This window comes from Drosophila montana, unplaced genomic scaffold (assembly GCF_035044405.1).
Source record: "Drosophila montana isolate Dmon_TW-CO22-7 unplaced genomic scaffold, ASM3504440v1 contig_786_1, whole genome shotgun sequence".
In the NCBI taxonomy this organism is placed as follows: Eukaryota; Metazoa; Arthropoda; class Insecta; order Diptera; family Drosophilidae; genus Drosophila; species Drosophila montana.
The window spans coordinates 38627-65297 of record NW_026999081.1 but is presented as its reverse complement, the minus strand read 5'-3'; the positions used below and the strand labels follow the sequence as shown (position 1 = coordinate 65297).

General features: G+C 39.7%; 4 protein-coding genes across 5 annotated transcripts; 1 reads left to right on the top strand and 3 right to left on the bottom strand.

Annotated features, from left to right (window-relative positions):
• The first annotated feature begins 509 nt into the window (after window positions 1-509).
• LOC135439986 (N-acylneuraminate-9-phosphatase) lies at window positions 510-5379 on the top strand. Its single transcript, XM_064698919.1, has 3 exons — window positions 510-952; window positions 2783-3268; window positions 3765-5379. The coding sequence occupies exons 1-3, from the start codon at window positions 797-799 to the stop codon at window positions 4179-4181; spliced, it is 1059 nt and encodes a 352-aa protein (XP_064554989.1). The 5' UTR covers window positions 510-796; the 3' UTR covers window positions 4182-5379.
• A 914-nt stretch (window positions 5380-6293) lies between these two features.
• Window positions 6294-11061, bottom strand: MAPk-Ak2 (MAP kinase-activated protein kinase 2). 2 transcript variants are annotated; one of them, XM_064698970.1, is made up of 5 exons: window positions 10928-11061; window positions 9177-9485; window positions 7797-8068; window positions 7313-7728; window positions 6294-7241 (listed from the first exon to the last, which is right to left on the bottom strand). In XM_064698970.1, the coding sequence occupies exons 2-5, from the start codon at window positions 9461-9463 to the stop codon at window positions 7149-7151; spliced, it is 1068 nt and encodes a 355-aa protein (XP_064555040.1). In that variant the 5' UTR covers window positions 9464-9485; window positions 10928-11061; the 3' UTR covers window positions 6294-7148. The 2 variants fall into 2 exon arrangements, with proteins under 2 accessions (XP_064555040.1, XP_064555041.1); XM_064698971.1 differs by lacking the exon at window positions 10928-11061 and adding an exon at window positions 10194-10363.
• A 554-nt stretch (window positions 11062-11615) lies between these two features.
• Window positions 11616-13226, bottom strand: Ubc7 (ubiquitin conjugating enzyme 7). The gene is made up of 4 exons (XM_064698973.1): window positions 12958-13226; window positions 12703-12784; window positions 12373-12632; window positions 11616-12292 (listed from the first exon to the last, which is right to left on the bottom strand). The coding sequence occupies exons 1-4, from the start codon at window positions 13175-13177 to the stop codon at window positions 12174-12176; spliced, it is 681 nt and encodes a 226-aa protein (XP_064555043.1). The 5' UTR covers window positions 13178-13226; the 3' UTR covers window positions 11616-12173.
• Window positions 13227-13725: 499 nt separating this feature from the next.
• On the bottom strand, window positions 13726-15845 carry LOC135440017 (venom carboxylesterase-6). The gene is made up of 4 exons (XM_064698969.1): window positions 14798-15845; window positions 14383-14730; window positions 14016-14314; window positions 13726-13957 (listed from the first exon to the last, which is right to left on the bottom strand). Exons 1-4 carry the CDS (start codon window positions 15701-15703, stop codon window positions 13726-13728), a joined length of 1785 nt encoding a protein of 594 aa, XP_064555039.1. The 5' UTR covers window positions 15704-15845.
• Between the last annotated feature and the right edge of the window lie 10826 nt (window positions 15846-26671).

Genomic DNA, 26671 nt, shown 5'->3' with positions numbered 1-26671 from the left:
TATCGACAACTAAAAAAACACATTACTGCACACAGTAGTTAGCTGCAGTGCTGCAAAATGAAATTATAAAACTTAATAATAAATTTTATTTACTAAAAACATTATTTTGCAGCTAAAGCTTTCAATTTTACTTAACTAATTTTTGCTATAAATATTATCTAGCCAATGATCCTTTGTTTTACTGTAATTATACAAACTATATGTACATGTGCTCTTCTCCGCGAGTATTGCGTGCTCGCTCTGGCCCATTGGCGCGCGACCTGACCTCTCTCGCTACTCAACTTACAGTGCCTGTGTAAAAGCTGCGTAACTCTAACAAATTCTTAATATTTAATTATAAAAAACAGTATTAACAGCAAGAGTCCGAGATAATAAATAAAAGACAGCTACGCACTCAAAACGTTTGGTAAAATAAATATTGAAACCAGCTGTTGCGACTAAAACCTAAAATGCTGTCCGTTTACTTACGCGCCTGACTATGGAATCGTGCGTGCGTGCACTTTCTTTCAGTCATTGCTTCGCTCTTACTTTGGTTACATTTACCTGTTCCCTTATTTAACTTTAGTACAACGTTTGTTTTCAATTTAGTTGCTGTTAAACTAACATAACGTGTGCAACTACCTCGCAGAGACAATTTCTATTTACTAATAGTGGCGCCAAAATTTTAAATAGAATTTATAAATATACGCAATATTTTTGAATAACGCTCTTATGATATATGTGCTGCCACCCCCTGGTCCCATAGAATCCCCCCATAAGCGTCGAGAGCTCCAACAACAGTGCGTGGCAATAACTCATGGCCGCTAGCAAACTTTCAACAGCAACGTTAACAACGAGCCTTAAGCACACAACACCATTCGATGGCATTTGTGCGAAAATCTCAGCGTTCTATTTTGACTTAGATAACACGCTTATCCCAACGCGGGCCGGTGACTCCAAAGCAATACGCAAGGTAAGTTAACTTCGCGGGTGAAAGTTCGCGCGGTCTGTGTGTCATGCTAACCATGCAAACACTCCAAAAACACACACTCACACACACGCACACATGTTTACATAGATATTTACAAAAATTTTCCACTGCAGCCGCTCGTTACGTACATTTGTGTGTGTGCATGTATTAGTGAGCGCGTAGGCAAATAGCACGCGCGCGCTTCTGACTGTGTGTGTGCGTGTGTGTATATATATATGTTTGTGTGTGCGTGCGTGTGCATTCATGTTTGATCAATGCATGTCGTCTTTCTCTGACTAGAGGTCAAAGTCATAAGAGACCAAAAATAAATGCCCGCACATCTATAATGCCCGAATGACACTTGTTAGTTTGACATTTACCGTTAAACGAAGATCAGTGAGATTACGTGCAAATGGAAAATTAAATTAGTGTATTTTTTGTTTTTTTTTTTTAATTTATTTGGTGCGCAGTTTACTTATTTTGTTTTTCGTTTTTTAACCATTCTAAAGATGCGCGGCTTTCGAGCGGAAGCTTAAGTTCAGGAGTTATAAATATGTAAGCCTGTTTCGTCATGCAGGAAGCAGCTGTATTAATGCATACCTAAATGATTAATGACTGAACACACCTTATTTGCGTTTTAAACAAAGAAATGTGTTCTATGTGCATAAATTGTATTCGATGAATAATTCATTTCTTTATCATCAGTTGTTGTCTGCGAAATTTTCGCATTAAACAAGTCTGGAGAGTTGTTTACATACATACATATGTACATACATATTGGTAATACCAGTTGATAACGGGACATACATTTACTCCTATAAATATGCCTAGGGACACGTTAAAGAAAGAAATTATCTAAATTCAAATATAAAAATTGGTCGAATATAATAATTTATCGGAGTTTGAGTAGTTTCCTACAATAATAATTTTAAATCTTATATATGACGCAGAATATGAGCTACTTCTTTGCTAATTGCAATGATTTATTGATTTATTTCTACACCTGTGTGCATATTTATATTTATTTATAATTCTAATCTTGGTTTAGAATAATTAGTCGCATAAGAACTTGCAAATTCATGTCTCCCACGCGTCATACGAAATCCAAGCAGCCCTTACACTACGTCCGTCTCGTTCTAGCTTATGCAATTATCTTATATGAGTGCAACATTTAGCTAACAGGTGTCATAAGCGCATGACTGTGTCGTCTCTTTCGCAAGTCCCGTTCATGACTAATAACCGTTATATGAACATACATACATATGTGGTTTATTTCGCAACTTTTTATAGCCTGCATTATGCACTTGCGTAATTGTATGTGACAGGCAGAAGGAAACATTTCCGACCCTCTCTTAATATATAAATAGATATTCTTGATTAGGTCGACAAGCTGGGTCGATCTGTTTGCCCTTCTATATGAGCGCGGCTATTGTATTTTCGATATATTCTTCAATTTTCATAATATCAATAAATATCAATTTTGAGACATGATTTTTCGTAGATTATAAGAGCTAGGTACATCATTAAGGGTGTATAAACAGATTATCCCCACTCCATCAAAAACTGCGGAAAACTCACTTTCAAATACATATAAAACCTTTCGATTCGGTGTATACACACGGTTTTTTTTATTTTTTTATAATTTTGATAAAGATCGGACAATAAACACCGATGTAACGTAAGAGATGTATAGAAGGAAATGGGAATGTTTGTAACGGTAGCTCGACGACGGGCTTAGGGTAGCGTCTAGTCGGGCACTCCCGGATTGTTTATATCAAGAACTTTGTTCAGCCCTTATTTTATCTTGTTGGAAAATGTATTTTTTTTTGACAGCTTGCCGACGTGCTGGAAACGCAGTATAGCTTTACCAAAGACGATGCCAACCTGGCCACACAGAACTTTTTAAAGTCGTTTCGTCGCTGTCCAGACAACTCGCAGACCTCGCTGGACTCGTGGCGGACGCATCTGTGGCGCGAATCTCTGCAGCAGAAGTACAAGCATCTCGCCGAGCAAATCTATCCGCAGTGGCTCAAGCTGCGCTACCGTTATTTGGCCGTGCCGCCGGACTATGTGCAGCTGTTGCAGCGTATGCGACGCGCCGGCTATGTCCTGGCGCTCATCACAAACGGCCCGTCGAACGCACAGTGGGAGAAGGTCGCCAAGCTGCACGTGCGCGGCTATTTCGACTGTGTGCTCGTCTCCTCGGATCTGCCGTGGGAGAAGCCGCATCGGGAGATATTCTATGCGGCGTGCAATTTTCTACGCGTCAAACCGCAGCAGTGCGCCATGATTGGCGATAAACTTGAGACGGATATCAAGGTAAGTGTGTGCTGATAAGCTTAATAATCACACGGCCGATACCCAGAACCAACATTCCGGCTTCACATTAGTCAGACATACCGCAAAGACACACTCTTCCTTTGGGAAATACGTTCTTGAATAACTTCGGTGCTTATAGTCCGATCCTTATGCACTTTTCAGGGCATAAGCATGGCATCCAATTGTGTGCAAATACCTAAGCCCAAGTACTTTTTTTTAATCATTTCAAAGGAAATGGGGCGGGGCGGTAAATGAAATGTTGTGGATCTGTGTGTACATTCCAAATTCGGTGTCTCTAGCCCTCTAAAGCTTTGAGTTATGCTCAAAAACATTATTTCGATATCGAATCTTATCGATTTCATGGATATTTATCGATTTATAAAAAGAAAATTGATCTGCGAGTCGACTGTTGATATTTATCCCTGTGCAAGGATTTGTTATTATTACATTCGATTTTGGTAAAGTCCTTAACTGATTGGGTTCGCTTTGCTTGCAGGGCGGCCACCTCGCCCAGCTGGGTCTGACGTTCTGGATGCCGCTGAACAGCAGCAGCAGCGCCTCGCAGTGCCTGGACGATGTGGAATACAAGCCGCATATAAAGCTCAACAATCTGCTGGAGCTGTACAAATATTTTCCGCGACTGAATATCGCTGCTCCGGCTCCGCCAAGCACAACGAATCGCCGGAGCAGCCATATGCCCATCACCATAAGCAGCGCCATCAGCAGCAGCGGGAGCAGCAGCAGCAACAGCAGCAGCAGCTGTGAGACTGAGAGGGCGGCTGCGGTGCGTCAACAGCAGAACTATGCGGAGGATGCCTATCAGCGCCAGTGGGCGTATAGGCGTGGCGGCTCACTGCCGGCCATGGATTGCTCCAATAGCGAGACGGAGAACAGCTGCGATAGTTTTATTTAGGCAATCCAGCTGCCGAGTTTTGGATTTGTTCAAAGTCGACTCCAAAGGGGCCACGCCCACCAAGGCGTGTGCCATTTGTTAAACAAGATGAAACGCCAGAAGAGAAGGAAAGTGAATGGAATGTGCAAGAAAAGCAAACGAAATAATGATGTACCTTCAGTTTACAAAACACACACACACACGCAAACAAACGCATCCCTGGAAACAATCACCCACCCAGCCACACATCCACAGACACACATACGCACACACACACATAGCACTAAGCTTAACAGAATCTAAAGTTCAAAAAACAAATTGGAATTGAAGCAGCAGAAATATTTAAAGCCTGGCTGAATCTCGCAAATCTGCCATAAAAATATATCTATATAAAATATAGTATATTTTTAAGCACAAATACAGCAAACACGCCCCATAACTATATATATGTATAGATATATATTTATATTAATGTATAATATATATATATGTATATAGCTCGTGTATTTTTCTAAATGAAAAACCAAAAGAAATGTTAAAACTACAAACGTTACGCAAATACTATTATGTATGTACATGTATGTATATGCCTAGGCTATGCTATTAATAGGGTCAATATATGTATAGATATATACTGCACAATCTGTAGCCTGATTAGAGAATAGCACCAACAAACACCAACAACAACAACAATGCAAAAATTCAGCTAAAACTCAACAACAAACTTCATGTGAAGAAACAAAAATTGTTAACTATTGTTGTAGGAATGTAGAAAATATACCGATTACTGTATATGATTATATATGTACATATACATATGCACGATCTGTAAATATGTATATGCATATATATAGCTATATATAACTATATTATGTGTGCATTTTGCATGCGTAATATGTTGTTATTGCTTATGTTTTTGTTTATAATTTTTATATTTTTCTGTAATCATTTTTTTTTTAATTATGCTTTAATATATAGATATATATATATGTGTGTGTGTGTGCCTGCGTGTGTGTGTATTAGAGTCTTGGGAAGAACTGAGGGATATAAATTAGCTAAAAATGCCTACTTCCACTCCTTCCTGCGACTCTTGCTCCTGCAATGAACCGAATGCAATCCTAAGGACATGATCCTTGTGCGTGTGTGCGTGAGTGTGTGCGTGTGTGTCGAACTGCACTGTTATAGATTATATACATACGTCAATAAATGAAAAAGTCCACATCATGTTTACTATAATGGGTTGCCAGAGGTTGGGGGCTCGACCCACATTATGCACAAGCAAGAAAGAGCGCGCATCTACAGCCATCTCTTTCTAGCATGTACATGACATGGGATTTATGATTTCTTTTAAAACTTACTAGCTCTGGATTTTGAAGGTTTTTATGATTCGAAAAGCTATTTTAATGTCTGACAGATCACTAAGATCTATTAAGCTTTAAAGCATATACCCATATAATAAGATCAAGATAAGTTTTATCTAGACAATCGAGCTATCAGTTTTTAGAAAACATGGAATAACTACTTTCTGAAAACGAGAGAATCAAGAATTATCTTTAATATGGCTATTCTACGAAACAGTTTTTTAAGCTGTACCAAAGATTGAAAATAGAAAGATAGAATTGACTGAAATTTCGATATATAGCAGAGGTACGACATCTTTTTATATTTAGTTATATAAAGCAGCTATTATACTATATACTATTGGGCATAGGAAGGTTTAACTGAAATAAATGTACTTTTTCTGAAAATATATATTCGATAAGACAAAGCGGTTTTGTCTTAAGATAAAGTTGGAATCCAGTGTAAAATTGAACCTAAATCTAAATGCACTAATTATAGCAGGCATATACCTGACTCAGCAACAGCCGGATTCGACAGTTTAAGATAGTTTAATTTGCTGGTAGATCGAAAATAACATTACATTTTCCATGCCGCTGATAAGCCAATCTGTAATATGTATGCAATGTACAAAATGTGATTTCCCCTAGATAAATATGCCATTTCATTCGTGTAGCACGTGATGGGACGGGAAATTCCAGTCGAGTAATACATTTCCGGTTCAACAAAGATTGGTATTTCCAGCAGCAGCTTCGACTCATTTGCCTAGCCATCATAAATTAAAAAACCAAACAGTTTTTGTTTCTCGATTTTATAAACTACAAATACTTTATTTATATGATAAATTGTATAGCTTGCATAGAGCTGTGATCAGCACAAGATGATAAACGTAGACGCGTTCGACATGTCAACTGGAGCGGGGCTAATGCTTAAGTTAACTGACATCTGGTTGGGACATACATGCACATTTCTTTTATAATTAAAAATTAAATTATAAACATGATTTTTGTCATTCATTTCGTATGCAATACAAAAATTCACAAGAACACAAGTCACAAAAATAATTAAATTATAAAACAAATATTAACTCAATAAAATTCAGGTTGTTATAGTCGGGGCTGTAGCTAGCGACAAGTTATATACATATATATAATAATATATGATTATATATAGTTATATATATGGTATAGTATGTATATGCGTAGGTTATCTGTTATGTCGCTTCTATATAAGTTATATTTCAATTTGAAAGAGCACTTTTCTCACACTAAAAATACCCTTAAAACCTTTACTGGAAATGGATATACAATACATATACATATACAGGATATGAATAATGCACATAAAGACAAACAAAAAATAATGTAACATAGTCAAAAAGTGCGCGGATAATGGTAAGGGGCTGGTGGGGGAGGGGGCTTCCATCCCTGTTTTATGTATATATATAAGTTGTAAAACTTTTGTCGTGTCCTATAGCATTGTACAACTCTTAAGTATTAGGCGATAAAATATAATATAATAAGATCAGCCCGATAATAGGGCACATCTTATTATACATATTGTATCTTTTCTTTTATATAGGGAGGAAGGTTTGGCGTTTGTCCTTTAAAACTTGGTTGTTGTTTTTGTGGCTTCGCTAGCGGCCGCAATCTATTTGCTATGATCCGCATAAATCTCCTCAATCTTTTTCCTGCGCTTCGTCAGCAGCGGATTGTTGGACTTGTCCAGTGCTTTAATTTGCATCTGCAACAGATTGGATAGGCGATTATAAATTGTATGCAAGAATTTTTTGAGTGCTTTGTATCTCAATTTACTTGATCGTAGTCGACACGCATGGTGGCCAGCGAGCGTGTCATTTCCTCCTGCACCTCCGGCCAGGTTTCTTCGCCCTCTTTTAGTATGCGCCCGGTGCAGAGGGGCGTTTGGGGCACGGCATCATATTGTGCTATCCATTTGTTGCGCAACACATCCTCGATGCGCAAACGCTTGCTGGGATCCACATTGAGCATGCCCTTGATTAAATCCTTGGCCGCCTGACTGACGTGCGTCCATTCCGGATCGGGAAAATCATATTGACCGTTGCGTATTCGCTTCTTCATGCCCGGCGATATGGATAGACCGTTGATGCTATAGAACGGCGGAAAGCCGCACATTATAATATACATGACCACGCCCAGCGACCAGATGTCACAGCTCTTGTCATACTTTTGGGGGCCAAGCACCTCCGGCGCTGAAATGCAATAACAATCAATCAATATATGCAATTCGTTGGCTATTTTTAGCTTCGAGGCAACTGACCGACATAGTACGGCGTATAGCAGGGCGTCTGTAGAGTGTCATTGGTGAAGGTCTCCTTGGCGAAACCAAAATCGGTGAGCTTCAGTATCGCATTTGGCTGCGTTGTCGTATAGAGCAAGTTCTCCGGCTTGAGATCCCGATGGGCAATATCCCGACTATGCAGATAGTAAATGGCCTCACATATCTCGCGCATTATATGCGCCGCCTCGCGTTCCGTAAACGAGCTGTCCGCCTTGTCCTGTATGCGCTGGAACAGCTCACCCCCCTCCATGCTGCAAATAGGAAAGGCATTGCGTGAATAACGACTGAAAGCAATCTCAGGCAGGCCTAGTCATGGGTTGTATTTTATAGAAAATCTTATTTGTTGACTGCACTGCCTGGAAATAGTCTACGCATGCTGCGCAAAGCAGAAGGCGTGTAATAAAATGAGTGTACAACTCTTTAGAGGCTCATTAAAGTCAATTTTTAGCTCTTAGTAATTGGAATCTAATTGGGACTAGCTTTTGGTGCCTCAAAAGTTGCGATGCCAGTAAAAACGTTTACGAATGCCGCACAAAGCAAAAATGTAAATTCAAGCTATCCATGGGAAAGCATGAGAGGAAGAGTTGGACTTTAACCAACGCATTCAAGTACCTACATGAAGTTTGGAAATAAGAGAAATATATCATATATACATATACCTATTGAAAGCCCATTAGATAGCCGTATGGATCCTCGTAAGAACGTTTCATTAGTATATTTGTAATAACTGTTTCACTTAGTACATTTTTATACCTAGCTCTGATCTGACATGTGCAATTGTTTCTCGTTTACCAGCAGCCCGAATAATGTATATTCATATATATTCACTGTTTGTGATGAGTAAGTGATTGGTGATAAGCGCACAGCTCAAGCCGTAAAAGGTAGGAAGCTGCATTCCATTTGCAGTAGTTACATTTTCTATTAAATTTCTCATACAGATGGATCAATTATATACTTTATTTAGAGATCTATCGGAAAATATTATAATTGTTTCACATTTTTCGGACCCGTTCTGGGTGGATAATGAACTCAGGTTCAAGCTCACTCGAATGCAAAACAAACAAAGATAAACATGGCTCGAGCAAAGCCGGGTAATATGGGATAGCTTAATGGACGGCACTTATGAAATGATTGACTATAAAATGAAGATTAACTGCACAGAGCTAAAAACGGGGTGGCAACCCACTAATCACAATTGATTTGCGTGTGAAAGTCGCGTTAATGAATAAGTGTTCGGGGTCGCCATTTTGAGTCGGCTGCGTGAAATGGGTTAATAAGATTCTAATTGGAGTCCACTTGGTGATAAGTAGGTAGCCTAGCAATTCGAATGGCTTAAAAGCACTTTGTGTTAAGACGCACCATTCCATTACCACCAGCAGGCATTTGCGACCGCTGTAGGTGTTCTCGTAGACATCGATGATGTTGACAATGTGCTTGCAGCCGCTGGCCCGCCAGTGCAGGTCGACCTCTCGTCGCGCCTTCTCATTGTCCAGGAGCACTTTCAATGCATAGTTCTGTTTGGTGCGCCGATTGGTGCACTGCACCACTTTGCCATTAATGCCCAGGCCCAGGACAGTGTCCGATATCTCATAGTCGTCCACCAAAGGTGTTGTCTTCGGTTGACGTTGATTCTGCAGCGAAAGCATTTTGTTTTTAACCTTGCCCAATCTGAAGCGGGAATGAGAAGGAAGAACAAATTTTGGTTAGAGTTGGTATGTTATGGTATGTTTATGCGGGTATGACATTTGCCTTTTGCCCGGGGGCTAATTTCTATTGGGTAAATACTGTAAACGAGTGCTGCCATATATCTCAAAAAGAATTTACAATGTCATCGTAGCATAATTAAACATTGCAAATATTTAGTTTTGGTAACCCGCTGCGAACTGTCAGCCAGTGTTGCCGTATCGCATATATAATTGTTTTTAAAACATTTACATAGCCAAATCCAAGCTAATTTTTATTTGAGCAATGACGTCACGCGCGCTATGTTCAATAACTGATGTATAACATACACTCACACACACACACACATATATATATAAACCCTTCACTGTGGTATTATTTACAATAAGCAATTTGCTGCTAAGCTTTATGGGAGCGCAACAACTGTTAACAATACCTAAAAAAAAAAAATTCTCAACGCGATCATCTTGATGGTAATGGGGAGGGGAAGTTGCGACATTCGCCGTAACCGAACTTCAAATAATTGAATATACTTTGCATATCGAGTGCTTTTTACAATGGCATATAAATAAACCATCTACTGGCCTGAATTTTGAATTTCTTTGAATATGTTGATTGGCTTACAGCGTTTTCCGTTTTGTTTATGAAATTTTATGCAGCCAGACGAGGCTGCTTTGGCTGCCGTTCGTTTACCTGTGTGAGTGTTTGTGTGTGCGTGTGCCGTATGGTCAGCTGGTTAAGCCATGCGACTTGTACAGTTAGTAACAATGATAAATCTTGCACTAATTGTCGGTAGAGGGAAAAGAGCAAACATTACACAATGTTTAACGGGGAGTGCTTAGACGAAAATGCATTTGCGGCCTGGCAACTCTGCAACGACTCTGATTGGACATTGAGCTGCGTTGGCATGCCCACTTTATCTCACGTCTCTCTCTCGTCCTCTATGTGTGTGTTTGCGTCTGTGTGTTGTTTAAAACTGATGAAATAAAGGTGTTATTAAAAAAAAAAAAAACAAAAAACAAAAAGTCGCACAACTAATTCGCCTGCGGTAAATTCATGTAATGCTGCTGCGGGCATACGAAATAAAAACAACATATTGCACGGCACTCGCTCACTTAAGTTGCCCCCGCACCAGACACACACACACACACCTGGTGTGTGTCAATGCGGCAGCAACATGCGTCATGTTTCCCCACTTAATGCGGTACGCTATTTATTTAGTACCATTTTCACTTTGCGCTTATTTTTTATCAGTCCGTGCGCGCACACACAATTTAGTTTATTTTTTTTTTGATTAAAAGCTTGTTTGGGTCAATGTCGTCGCTTAACACACCGTTTGCAGAGACAGCTCCGTTAATGTTATATATATTTCATATTAGCACTTGGGTACTTGGGTTCTGTAAGTGGTCCCCTTTTCATTAACATACCTTTAAGTATTTGTTATTTTTTCTTTTCTTTTTCGGCGTGCTATGTAACAACAACAAAAAAAGAAAACAAGCCGCTTTGAACGTTACGCACGAACGCAGCACGCTGCGTGTTTCAACCCAAAAGCAAAAACAATAACTGAAAATACGTCTTACAGTGTGACCAGTTTATGCAAGCGCATAATTCTAGATGGCTACTCTAACTGATTACAGAAACGCAGCTGTTGCAGTCAAAACCATCTGGCAGCCCTGTCTGACGCGCTGATGCTTAAATTCTGACAGCATTTGCTCCTGGCCCATGCGTCACCATTGTGAATTTTTAGACCCTATATATTAAGAAAGATAATTGTCAGCTTGAGGTAATTTCTTTTTAAGACTAAGTTGCAGCATTAAATATGCATATATTTGGGTTAGATCAAACAAAATACGCGACTTTATCATTGTCTTTAGCAGCACTTAGAAGAAGTGAGTACAATAAATACTGTCATCCACCATACAATTTTTAATTGGTCACTACTCCAAACGAAATATAGGGCTTTTAAAATCAATTTACATACGTATTATACATGCATTGCTTAGTCTATACTGTTCACAATTGTGCATCAGGACATCAGCGAATCGATAAACAGTTCGAAACGCTCGGGCCGTGACCAAAAAGTCCTTCTGTTGAGTATTGCACTGATGTCTCACGTAGCTGTTCAACTTAGTTTATTTTATTTTTGTATGCTTAAACAAAATTGTGTTTTTCTTCTTCAGTTATTGTTATTCTTAAACTTGCTGATGTTGAAAATGATAATAAACGTTGAATTGAAATTAAATGACATAGGTGTTACATAGGTATTAATTGCGATCGCATTGTTTTCGACTACAAATTAAAGATTTCAGGTTTTCAAATATCAATTGGACAATGTTTTGGTATTTTTTTTGATAGCATCGAATTTTTTTCGTATTCTTTTTTTTTCGTTTCATTTTAGTTTTTTTTTATGTTGATCTCCTAAATTTTGAAAATGTACATACATACAAGAGCACTAACGCACCTACACACACACGCACGCACGCACGCACGTACAGACAGACACACACATATACATGGGAGGAATTATGGATTTGCATTCAGTTTTTGTTTCGATTCCTTTCAAGATTGTGATAAAGTATAGTAGGATTTGTGGGGCTCGTGGGGCTGCTCTTACACGAGTGACGGCTCTGATAATGTGAATCCGGGGTCTGTCCAGTCACTTCAGTCAAGGTTTTATGCTGACAAACCGAGTGTTTTGCGCACTAATCGCTGTGCGATGCGATTGAATTCGTCCCTCCTCTCCCGCCACATAATCGCTGCATCCACATTGGCGCCACTCTCATCATTGGGCTCTGCATAAATGTGAGAAATTGCATTAGATTAAGTGAGCTGGCGAAGGTTATTGATTAGGCTCTTATTTAGCCACATTTACCCGCCAACATGCTGACCACACTCAATAGAATCTTTTCGACACTCTGCACTGGACTCCAACGTTCGGCCGACAATTCATAGCCCATGGGATCGTCGCCGGGGGCGTGTAGTATTGATATGCAAACGCGGCCATCGGCAAAAATGTTTGGATGAAACATATCACAAGTGAATTTCATTTTTGGTGGACTTAATGGGTAGTCGGGTGGAAAAACTAGACGAGCTGGAAAAACGCCGCCCTCAAAGCAGGTGCCCTCGGGTCCGCTATAAAGTAGATAACATACACAAATATATTAATATCATTTATGATGGAATTGTTATGACATTAACTCACGCAATCAGCGCCTCCCATTCAAAGAAATTGTCCTCACTGATGGGTCCAGCGGCAATGCCCTCTGGCGGATCCATTGTTAATTCTGGAATTTGAACAGAAAACCCGAATAATAACGGGGATCATTGGGTACAAGCACGTCCCCGTCCCTGTCCCTATCCCCGCCCCCTACTGAATCAACAACAACACCACCACATCCCTTCTGCAAACTCTCCACTCTTCTTTTCCGTGCCTTCAAGCAGCCACCCGCGCACTTACGTTTGTACTCCGCCATCAGGCGACGCAGCGCCGAGCCAGCCATTTGTCGTCCACTTTTGTTGCGACGCGAACAATTGCAGCTCGAGGTCAAGTTAAGCGAAAACACCACGTTGGTATTTGCGAGCGTGTGGCATAAAGTTGCAAAGTGTTTATTTATATATATATGTATATAAAGTGTGTATATGTGTATATATATATATATGTATATATATATATACATATATATATATATATAAATATATATATGTATATAAAAAATAAAACAAAACTGTCGAACTGCGTGTATATGTGTATTTATTTTGTCCGTATGCGTATGTCAATGTCGGCCAGCTTGAAAAAAAAAATGAAACTACGTTTTTCGTTGGGGGTTGCCAGATGGTTTCACCTGCAAAGCATTTAGCGCACACACAAAACATATGTAAATTGAAGTGCAGACAATGCGACGCCCAGATTGATTAAAATGTGCATGGTTCAAGCATTTTGTACGCACTATATTATTTTACTTTGCTTCTAGTGATTTGGCAAATGTCATACTTTCTAAACAGCTGAGAGGGATTATTTTCTTTCAATTTTCTTACTTTTCTATGTATGTTGTGCATGTGTTTTTGGGTGGCAACGCTGCTGTTTCTAATATTTGGCGAGATCTGGCAACTTGCTATGTTTATATTTGTTTTTGTTTCTTTTTTTTTTCTAACAAAATGTTGAAAGTTATGTAAATACATTGTAAAATCTAAAAAAGAAGAAAAAAAAAAGCAACAACAACAACAATTAAAGCTCATTGTGCTGTTGTACGCGCCGACTGACCGGCAAATGTGCTTTAAGCTCGCGCCAGAAGTCAACACGATGCTGCAGCAGCGCTTTCTCCATGCGCAGCAGCGGCGGGAACGTCCCATCATCCATCGCATCCAGCTTGGAGCCAAGGCGCGCGTACTCCACCGGATATGAGGATGTGGGCCGCCATGTGGGTAAGTTGCTCGTGCCAATGACAGGATTCGGATCACTAACAGAAATATACTTTCTTTTATTAGTCTCAAGCAAATTTCAACATCAATTCTTACCCGGTACGCGCAAAGTTAACCCAAAGCCGCAGCATTAGATCGCGTAGCTCCAGATCCTGGCGTGTTGGCACGGCGCTAACGAACAGTTGCTGGCCAATGGGAAACAGATATTGCAGCTCCTCCGCATGGCAAGCGCCATAGAACTCATTGTGCGCTCCCTTGAATATCTCTGAGAAACTGGCGGCGCCCTTATGATCAAATAGATAGACATAGGTGGGCGCCAATGCAGGCTGCTGCTCGTCCAGGCGCAGCTGTAGATACTCATCGACTCCAGCCACAAACCAGCCATCGGAGATCAGCTGCAAGCATAACATATACATACATATATATAATTTACTCATAAAATGCTTTTGCAGGATTCGCATACATCGGTCAGGTTTTGATGATTGGACTTGTTGTAGTTGTGACCCGACTTAAAGTAGAAACTCTCGATGTGCCGAGTTATCTGCTGCTGTGTCTCAGCGTCATGATGATCATAATTTAGCACAACGGGCAGCAGGTGCTCAAAATACGATTTGAACTCATCCATCAAATGTGGCAAATTCAGCAGCGCCGCCGTCTTCAGCAGCCCCTCCTCAGCGGTCACGCCTATCATCAGGGGCAGCGCCTGGCCGTGAGGGGCCTGCGCCTCACGCGGTCGCAGCGTTAGAAAAGCACCTTCATGCTCCGGTTCAATGACGGGCGGAAAGGGTATCATGGGATCGAAATCCCACACCTGCCAAGAGCATAAAAGAATCGTTTTATACGCCGACTCGCTCACACACAATCACACACACACTTACAAACATATCGTATAGCTTGGCCACAATGTCCTCAGCTGGCTTGTCGCGCAAACACTTCAACTTGGCCGACCAATCGTTGCCCGCATCGCTGCAATTCAGCAGCTCGCTCAGCTTGAGCGCACGCTGTGCGGCCACGCCGTCATGTGCCGGCTGCGCCCAGGGATTAAAATAGGTGCCCGACTGTGCAATGGCGCGATGCAGCAGACCGCGCGATTTCTCGGCGAGCATATGATAGGTGACACTAGCGCCTCCGGCGCTCTCACCAAACACCGTCACGCTGTTCGGATCACCGCCAAAGGCGGCTATATTGGCGTGCACCCAGCGCAGCACCTGTAGCTGATCCTTCAGCCCGTTGTTGCCAGGACAATCGAGCGTTTCGGTGCTAAGAAAACCGAGCGCACCGAGCCGGAAATTGGCGGAGACCAGCACAATGTCATGCTCGAGCAGAAAGTCGGGACCGTAGAAGCTGCTGATGCCCGAGCCGCATTGCCAGCCACCGCCATGGAACCAGACCATCACGGGCAACGGCTCAGCTGCCACCGGATCCGGTGTATAGACGTTCAGATACAGGCAATCCTCGGAGCCCTCGATGGTCATGTCACGCCGAAACGGATCACGCTGCATGCACACGGGCGCATCCTTCACAGCCAATCGCTCGCCCTGCCATGCCGGCTGCTCCACTGGCGGACGAAAGCGCAGATCGCCCAGCGGCGGCAGTGCATAAGGTATGCCCATAAACGCGCGCATATGTCGACCACTGTGCGTGGTCCTATGGCGTCCAACCAGCCAGCCGCCATGCGGCAGCTGCACATGCATGCCCTGCGATGCACGCGCCTCCGCACCGCCCATTAATGTTGTGCCCAGCAGCATGAGCAGCATCGGCAGCAGCAGCCAATTGATTGCCATTTTGTCAGGTCTCGAAGTCAAACTGATTTGGCCAACGCGCTGCGCTGCCAGTTTTAAGATTACAACATCATCAGCCCAAGCATAACACGCGTCGCCATTTGCGATCCACCACAGCACACTGGTTCCGGCTGTCAAAAATAAAAAAAAAAATAAAAAACTAACCCACCATTATTTAAATCCAATTAATTTGAATAACTTGGAAGCGTACAACAACAACAAAAAAGTCCCGAAAACAAAACATGAATTATTGACAGTTGACTAATTATATGACTATTCTGGAAAAGTACTTTAAGTTTTAGTTAAAGCTAAACAGGTTAGCACTAGAGCGAAAGAGAGAGCAATGGAGAGGGTGTGTGCGAAAGAGAAAAGGAACTAATTGGTAGAGCGAGCGCTTTCAGTTGCTGTCTGCTTAGAATTTTTGTTTGAATCTGCTTTAAGTCTGGCCATAAGCTTTAATGTTATTTACAAATGTTTTTACATGCTTTTGATTTGATTTTTGTTTTTTCTTTTATTTAATTTAATTGAGGGAATTTATTTATCTAAATATTTAATCCTGCTGCAAGCTTTAAGGTGCTTGCAAAGCTCGTGTGAAGAAAGTTTGGTTTTGTAAAGCTTAACGCTACTGAGCTTTCAGCTGAAAGTTTCCTAAAAGCGTGCCAAGTACGTGAGCTGCAAGTTTTAATGAGCTTCTGATATTAACTATTAATAATTTTGCCAAAAAGTGTACAAAATATGACATGCATTGTCAATTGTACGCTGAAATTTATTATGTAAGAAAATATAATAAAATAAAAAATAAAATAAAATTTTAAAATTACAAAAAAAATAGAATAAAAGTGAATTAATAAGTAAAATCAATCAAATTTAAAAATAATTAGCAAAATATGTAAAGAATTTTTTTGCAATATTTTATATTCAAATACATTTAAAAACAAATATTAAAACAATTAAAAACATGAAACTTAGATCAATACAAAATGTATATAACCAAATGTTTGTTTAAATAGTTTATACAATTTCTTAAACTTATATTTTATATATTTATTATATTTATTTATGATTTACTCGTAACGTCTGACTTTTCTGCACGCCTCGCACCACTGTGCACTGCGTTAAACTCGTTTACATACATACGTTAAAAAAAAACGTTGGTCATTAATTAAAAATTCGTATTTGTTTTCTTTAAATTCGTAGTTCTTGTTGTTGTTTGCCACTCAGACACCAGATTACCATATGGATTTCTTTTTGGCTCTGTTGAGACTTGGAGCGGCGCACAGTGGGTCAAACACCTGGCCGACTCCGGCGCATTTAATTAGTTTCATCGAGAAAGTCGCCAGTTTGTATTTTTTTTTTATATAACTTATTAAAGCCACAATTAAAGATTATGACTTGCTTTCAGTTTAATCTTAATGACATTGTTGATGTCGTTCCACTGTGCGATGGCTCTGAAAGTGTGCCGCATGACTGGTAAAAAAAACAAGTAAGAGGTTCTAGTCGGGAGCTCCCGACTAGGGGATACCCTGAACCCTCTTCTTCCAACAGGCGATAGCTATAAAATGAAAGGTACTTGATATATATATACTATTCTAGAAGCTACATGTTAAGTTTGGTGACTCTACCTCCTATTATTTACCAAAATTATCGATTACTTGGAAACGTGGCAAGTTATCGAATATCGGAAACAAACTTGCGCGGACACTAGGAGGACCTACAGCCAAAATTTCAAGTCTCTAGCTCTTATAGGTCCTGAGATCCTTGCGTTCATACATACGGACAGACGGACGGACGGACAGACGGACAGACAGACGGACATGGCTAGATCGACTCGGCTATAGATGCTGATCAAGATAGATATATACTTTATGTGGTCGGAGATGCTTCCTTGTGCCTGTTACATACATTTGCACAAATACATTATACCCTCTTTGCCCATTTTCAATGGGTCCAGGGTATAAAAAAAAACAGAAAGAAGCTGAAGCCAAATGATTTTGGACATTTGCTCGCCGTGTTCTCCTTTCCATTTTCATTAATTGGCGCCACGAGATACTTCAGATTGTGTTTCCAATGCTGTTCGCCAATCGAGCACAGATCAAGAACTCATGAGCCCCAGCACGGCCTTGGGGCCTCACGGGGATTTGGCTAAGCTGCCGACACTTCAAGAGTTAAGACCTGAATTGATAGGTTTTTCATGAATTTTATTCATTAACGCCAAAAATATGTCCACATCAAATGTTGCATGCACCAAATACTTCGGTAAGGCCAAAAAAAAAAAAATAAAAAAATAAACAACAGCAACAAATTATAAACAAGAAAAAAAGCAGGTTGAGCAATAAAAATATAAAAAAAAGACTGTGACTAAGTAAAAAGAAGTTACAAAAATAAAGAAGCATAAAGTAGGACGCTATAATTGAGCATGCCTGACGGGCGTATACCCTGTTTAGGGTAGTTCAAAGACACGTTCATAGAACACAAAATTGTCATATTTTTGCCTTTTTATAAAGAATTAAAAGTTCGATAAAAAAAATAAAAAAATAATTAACAGGAAATTAGAAAATTACAGGTCTGAACACAGTGTTTTTTTTTTTAGTAAAAGTATATGTATATTATCCAAATTGAATATATCTGAGAATGTCTTAAATATACACAAAATTCACGTTGATCTATATGCATAAACTTTAACAACGTACAAATTTTTAAAATTGGCGAAATAAAGTTTTATTCCTTTAAAACTTCTAATCTAATGTTGATACTTGTTTTATGTGTATACATAATATATATATTATAATAATATATATAATATCTAAATATCCTATATAGAAGATATTTGTTTTGTTACATTTATGTAAGTTTAGCTTAAGTTAATGAGAAATCATTGATTCCAGCAACAATTTGCCATAGTAAAATGCAGCTCGAACATAATCACACAAAAATGTAGGTTGAGACGACCTCATTAGCATGAAAAGTACAGGGTATTTCATATTAAAAGCGCACCTTAAAAAAATGCCTTTGCATGCCGAAAAATGCCGTCGAGCTAATAAGCGCAGCGTCCGCGGCCTTTGATGTTGACTTGGCTGAGCGAGAGGGAGGTAGAGCAGGTGAGAGAGAGAGAGAGAGAGAGAGGGGGGGAGGGGGAGAGACAAAGAGGCATTTAAGCTTTGCTTTTGGCTGTATTCCAGTCAAAACTTAACTACACAGAAAAATTGACCTTTTTTGCAGGCTTAACTAATATGCGACAAATACTTCGACATGCCCCCGCCCACCGCCCACTTTGTCAGCCAGTTTTGGGGCGACTTTTGACAAATGTGCATGTCTAGGCCGCAGATTTATTTAGTTATTTAGTTACAACCATTTTTAATCCACTTGAGTGGCCATTTGTCAACAAAAAAAAAGAAGAAGAACAAAGAAAAAAGCAATGAAAACAATGGACATTGGGCAATTGGTCAGCCGGGGAATGACGCGCAATTTTATCAACTAAAATTCATATGTATATACATATATGTATGTATACATAAAACGAGAGACAGGCAAAGAGAGAGATTGCATTTCAGGATTGACACTTAATACGAGCTCTTAATATAGTACAAGCTCAGAACTTAATAGCTGGAAAAAAAAGCCCAAATTTAGTACCAGGCTAAGCTAAGCACCAGGGGAAATTGATGACGACGAATTTGCTGCCGAAATGCCCATAATTCACTGAATTCGCCTGAAATGATTGCAAAATCCAAATCAGATGTTCCCTTTTGGAGATCAGTTACCTCGCTCCCAGCATTAAAGTGAATTCGCCGCCTATAGTGGCGCTTGTGGGAGAGACTATCTTTTGTCGCCGCATTGCCGCCGAATCAGTTCTACTCCGCGGCTTAGCAGCAAACGTCGGCGGTGAGGCCGCATAATTTTCGGGCATTTTCTTATTGTGTTAATTTCCCACACAATATGGGCATAATTAGTGGCATAGTGTAACGAAAAAAAAACAAATATTTAGATTTTAATTCAAATCTATTTTTATTAAGTTCGTCCCAAAAATATTAGTGTATAACCGAAATTGTTATATCATGATCGTAATTAATATCGCTTAGGCGCATCACGGCAAAAACTTGTAAAGTTGTCTCATGAAAACCTCATGTAATTTTGTCAATTGGTCAATTCTTTTTTTGCAAATTGGTTTACTCTTACCATTTTTCTTTTTTCTCTCTTTTGCTCTGTTGTTATCAACGCCATGTTGGTGAAGAGAGCAAATTTTTGAAGAGTGCATATAAAAATAAAAAGAGAGTAACTAGACCGAGAGAAAAGATAGCTCAGCCACATTTGACCAGTGCTTGATTCTTCTTCTTGGATGATATGTACGTAAGTGGTATTATTATTTATCATAAATTAAAACTCTCTTTAATGTAGACAACGTGAAATTAATTTTAAAAAAAATCCTTTCGCAAATCAGCACAGAAATCGAAAAAAAGAACAAATTTAAAGAGCTTAAGTTTGAACGCGATTTTTATTAATAATTAATTTATTAATTTTAATAAACTATAGAATAAAGTCAGATTGCTTTTGGTTACATTTGCCATTTAAATAATTTTTTTCAAGTTTTACACCGTTTTAATTATACACTATTTGCTTATTATAAGAATATAATTAGTAATTATCAACATGAAACCATTATTATATTTTGCCCTAAGCATGCATTTTAAATCTCTTTCTATTAAGCTTTAGGTTTTAATCAACCTTATATCCCACCCTTTTCGTATGATTTCACTTTTAAGTGTCATAATAAATATGTATGTTAAGTTGGGGTGGAATTTTAACATCTGCTAATTTGCTATCCATGAGTAGCAAGGTGAGATACCCTATAAACCCCACGCCAGCCCACGTCATAGCTACACGACCATCAACTCGTTAACATACGTGGTATTTTACAGCTGAGCTTTATGAAAATATCGTTGAAAACAGAATGTTTTGCCATATAAGATCCAATTATTCCACCTATGAAAGCTTTAAGACTAGATTAGACTAGACCTGTAAGTATAAAAACAGAGAGACAGAGTGTTATATTATATTATATTACTAGCGGGTATAACCCGGCCTTGCCCGTGGCACGTATGTTAAAAAATCAATATTTTCAAAAAGCTTTAAAAGTGATTCTGAAACTGATCGGACGGGAATCAAACTACTTTTATGTAAATCGGACAAAACTTAAAATTCACCAAAATGTGAAACATGTCTTAAATGATTTTTCTTATATATCTTTGGAAATAAATTGGAACACAAAACGTCATCCACCAAATCTTTTGAGGCCGATCGGATGGTAAACAAAAAAGTTACATACAAACGTTTTTCGCGATTTTTCCACTTTTGCGGGTGGAATTTCCCGAAACCCCGTCTTTACGTGCACCTACATCACATAAGGTAACTACAGTGAAAATTTCAGCATCCTAGCTCTTACGGTTTGGGCTGTGCGTTGATCACCAATCAGTCAGTCAGTCAGTCAGTCAGTCAGTCAGTCAGTCAGTCAGTCAGGACAAACAGTTTTATACATAGAGATTTAGGAGAGTTGGAAATTATAGCAAAGTCTAAAAGGGTACAAAAAAGAGTTAAACAAATTCGAATGGCGAATCTTGAAGAAATCAAGAAAACAACGTTTTAGTTTGGTCGGAGCTTTGTTAGTCCGATCGCAACTATCAGAGGATGATTCAGTTTATTTGATATATGTATTTATTGAATTAAGTATATGTATGTCTGTAACTAATCCTTGTTTAGTCTAACTGTTCTTTAGTTGTTTAACACTAGTCATAAACTCACTCTACTTAAACCAATTGCTTAACATAATCCTTAACATACATGGCAACTGCTGCCAGTGTGACCGTGCGTACTTCTGTGATCCTTAACATACTTGGCAACTGCCGCCAGAGTGACCGTATATACTTTCCTTTATTAAAGACTTGTGAAGAGCGCACTTAAAAAACAATCTAAATTTTGGTCAAAAACTAAAAGAACTTTAACTAAAATATAAAATAAAAACACGCCTAGGGTTGTGTAAAGGCAGGTTCATATTAATGATAATGTATTTTTATTGGTATTTTTCTTTGATTTCCATTTTTGTTGGCTAACAATTTGACGAGGTCGCGCAATGATATCTTTAAGTATTTGTCTTGTGCTGTTATTTATTTACATATATATTTTGCTCAGATTATGCAGGCATTTGCACTTTAAATAAGGGAATCCTCCTCCAGACAACTGCTGCGCGAACCCAAACCCGAACCCGAACCCAAATCCAGACCCAAAACAAACCTCCCATCCAATTGACAAAACCCTTTGGCCCCCTTCCCACCCAAAAAAAAAACGCCACGCAAAAGCCTAGGCAAATGAAAATGGAAAAATGAAAATGATTTATTGAAGGTGAAATATTTATTGTTTTTTACACAAAATTCCTCTTGTTGAGCAAATCTTTTTTTTCGTTCTTGTTTTTATTTATTGTTTTGACTTTTTTGTTGTTGTTTTTTTTTTTTTTTCGGAAAATCAACAAAAGGCCACGCGGCATCTTTTGAATTCTTGTTTCTTACGCCTTTGAGCCCCCGCCAAGGTCCAGCTGCCCCTCGCCTCCGCCCACGCAATGAAAAAAGTGAAATAATTATTAACAAAACAACAGCAACAGCCGCCAGCTGCTTAGAAATATGCGGGCCACGCCCCCCCCCCCGCCCTTTCCCAATACCCACTGTCGCCCCCGCCTCTGCTGCCCGCCAAGTATTTATTTATTCTGCGTTTTGGGTCAATTCCTCTGGTTTCATTTAATTAAAAAGAAAAGCGCTCGCGCGCGCTCGCAACGCATAATAAAAAATATTCACATGCATGTCTGTCCCCGCTCTTAAGGCCGACCCCCCCCCCCCCCTCCCCTCCTGGCTGGCTGGCTGGCTGGCTGACTGCGTGGGCTTGCCTTGCTGGCATCCTTGTATTTACTTAGGATCAGGTGGTGAGCCGTCCGTTTACACAAAAAAGCAAAAGGAAAAAAAAACACACACACACACACACACAGAAGCAGCGCAAACAATGCAAAGAAGCCGCCCGCCGCCCGATGCCAAATTTCAATTTCGCGGTTACTGCATATTTTCCCAGCCTTTATGCCTAAATAATACCCTGTAGCGCCATGCAAGAAGGCATGCTGTGCGCTTGACTCAAGGTTAAGTCGCATTCACATGTATGTTGCTTGCCTTTTCTTATTGTTTTTCTTCTTCATTCACAATATGCTGGACTTATTTATATTCTTCTCGTTTCGCTTTTAGATTAGATTGCCGCGTTTTAATACCTTTTTGCTTCTTGCTATTATTCTCGCTTTTCTCTTGCTTTGCTTCTCTACCCTTTTTTCATATTTTGCTCCCAACTAAACTTTATGTTTAGTCTTCCTTTTTTTCTCTCTTTCATTTACATCTCACTTATCGCTTAATTTCTTGCTTTGCTTCTCGCTCCTCTTCTAAACGGCTTCTTCCTCTTCTTCTTTTTCTCACTTACCATCTTGCTTTGCTTTTTGATCTGTTTCTCATTCTTCTAGTCTGCTTATTGTTTAGCTTCTCGCTCTACTTCTCGCTTTTTTGCTGTTAATTTTTGCTTTTCAATATCTCGTTCGCTTCTCGCTTTGCTTATCATCTGCTTCTTACTTACCTTCTTGCCTTACTTCTCAATTTGTTTTCAACTCTGCCTTTCAGCTTACTTCTTGATTTGCTTCTCGCTTTGCATTTGGCTTTGCTTCTCGTTTCGGATCTCACTTCGCTTCTTGCCTCGTTTCTCCATTAACTTCTCGCTTGTCTTCTCATTGTTTTGTTGAGCGCAGATTACAGGGCATTTTCGAGTCGCGCTGGCTAATTTTGTGGCTTTATGACTTGTTTGGCTTTGACGGTTTAAGGGCTGTTGAAGGGAGCGGAGGGTGGAGGGCAATCGCAATGGCAATGGAATTTAAACGAAATTTTTGAAACGTCCAAAATGGAACTTTAAAAAGCCAAAACGCAGCGGCTTAAGCGATAATTGGCCACTAGAAAATGTCGCTGCGGATGCGACTGGAGATGAGGACACGGATGCGGCTAAGGACACGGTTGAGGCTGTCGATGTCAGCGTCGTTATGATCCGATCCGATGTTGCAACATGCGGACATGTCCAATACCGAATGTAAATTGCCAATGTCCGGGCCGGGCTTAGAGTCTAAGCTGGAAAAGTTTAAGGTGGTGGAAATGTTCCAATGACAAGCACATGGGGTTTGGGGGCTACAAATTGATATGCAGCAGCTGTTGCGTGTTTGCAGGTGGAGGGGGCTGGGGGGAGAGGGACGGTTTGGGGGAGCGGGGCAGCTGCGTGCATTTTAAGCGCCAGCCCATCTTAGTAATAATAATAAAAATATGTATATAGATGGATTTACTCAGTTATACTTTTCTAACTAAGGGGCGGCCAAAGGGAGGGGTGACATGGTTGGTTGGTGAATGTGGTGGGGGGGAGGGGAGGGGTTGGTTGGACAGTGCTGGGGATTAGCTCGCCTGATTGGACACGATGTGATTAACTTGTCGTCAGCGGCGTTGGCGGCTGATGTGATGCGGGCACGTCGCGACACGCCACACAGCGACACGTTCACTTAGGCCTGGCACGCCCATGACACCCCTCCCCCACCCCCCTCACACACACACACCAGCAGACACACAGAGCTCTGCTGCTGCTGCTCGACAAAAAGCGGCAACGTTCTGTATGCCCCAAAATTAACCCATTACGCACTCCATTAACGCCTGCTGGCAATGCATATGGGCCACAGCTAATTAGTTGTGGCAGCTGATGCTACACACACACGCACACTCGCACACTCGCACACACACGCACACGCACACACACAGTCGCGCCCTCACATTCAGCTACATAGTTGGGAGCTGCTGTCAAACTTAGTTATTCAGCACGATTTAATATAAATTCGAATGCAGCGTTCACCCCACACACCTGCACACACACACACACACACACACATGCATTGTCTGCCATTTCGTCAATTTAGAGCACTCTAGAACAAATATGCTTTAATTTTTTTAATTAAGCTTGATATATATTTAAAAGAGATTGGATTATTTTGGAAGATTGTGCGGAATCCACGTAGATGCTTAGGCCATCGCCAAGACATGGTCCACTCGTTGGAGGATCATAAGTACTCCACCTGTGGATGTCCTTTTTGTACTTGTGGGCGATTTAGCTTGGCGATGGAATTTCCTGTCATTTGGTTAATTAACATCTCAAGATAGCTAAGAAGTATATATAAAAATGAAAAAACCTGCAGGGACTATGCAAAAGGAGCTAAGTAAATCGATTGCGGCCGCCGTACAATGATTAAGGAATTATTTAATTGTTTATTCTTAAACTCTGATATTCGAAACTCAGATATTCCGATGGACTTCTAGAGTAGCATACTCCACATTCCTTCCTCAATCATTGCAATCGGGTTTCTTAACTTCTTCTATATATGAGTCCCTGCACTCAATCCGTATTGTTCTCGAACTTCGATCTAGCTGTAGCTAAAGTTTTTTAAAATAATATAATAATCGTTATATCTCCGGTTAATAAATATCTCTGATCACATATCTTTCGAATGACAAATAAAACCATATCTTATCTGTTTCCCAAAAATGTTGCTCTAGTTGTATTATAATTAAAACTATACATGAACAAGTAAGAGGCTCCAGTCGGGAGTTCCCGACTAAGGGATACCCTGAACCCTACTTGATTTGAAGCTATGTGGTGGTAGTGGGGAGGTGGCGAAAGCTACTTATAAAACGAATGATGCTTGATATATATATATACTATTTTAGAAGTTAAATGTCAAGTTTTCAGACTCGCGCTCTTATTTTTCGATATCGGTTTTTATCTATTACTTGGAAACGAGGCACGTTATACAGAAACAAACTCGTACTGCGCGGAAACTAGGAGAAACTACATTCCAAATTTCTAGAATCTAGATCTTATAGGATCTGAGCTCCTTCCGTTCATAAATACGGACAGACGGACGGACGGACGGACAGACTGTCGGACAACTTTTTTTGACCAATCGATTTTTAATTTGTTTGAATGCCAATTGATAGTAGGGATCTGTACGACTCCAAAAAGGTATACAATTTAAAAATCAGACGTTATTTGCCCGAGATATTCAAAAAATAGCATCAACAAAGTTTTGATTTTCGAACCGACCCCGGTTTAAGAAAAAACGAAAAAACTATTTTTACGATTTGGGTCAAAATTTAGATTTTCAATTTTTTAATGCCAATCGATAGTACTGATCCTTACGAGTCCAAAATGGTATAAAAGTCCTAAATCTGAGATTATTTGGCCGATATATTCCAAAAAACCATCAAGATAGGTTGACTTTACAGACGTATCGTTTTTTGGTACACAACTTTTTTAAACCCATCGATTTTCAATTTGTTTGAATGCCAGTTGATAGTAGGGATCCGTACGAATCCAAAAAGGTATAACATTTTAAAATCAGACGAAATTTATCCGAGACTTGTATTATTCCAAAATCGCACATTATTTAGCCGAGATAATAAAATCATCATAAAAGTTGGACTAATCGTTTTTTGGCAAAAACTTTGATTTAACCCCTGGATTTTTACTACTTTGAATGCAGATCGTTAGAAGGGATCCGTACGAATCAAAAAAGGTATAACATTCCTAAATTAGTTTTCTGAGCTAATATTTCTGTTTTCTGTAAAATTATTATAAGTGGAAATTCTCAAGATAATGCCGCCTGTATCTTTAATGATATATGTTTTCGGACTGTAACGTTAAGTCTTGTTTAGTTTTTCGCCTTTTAGTTGTGAAAATAAAAAATCATTGATAGCTGCTGCAATTGTGCGTCTGATAATTGGGAGTAAAGTTCTCCTATTTTGTTTAATCCAATTCTTAAGAAATCAGCTATTAAATGAGCTAAATCAAATATGCATAATACCCTTTCAGAGTCCCCCT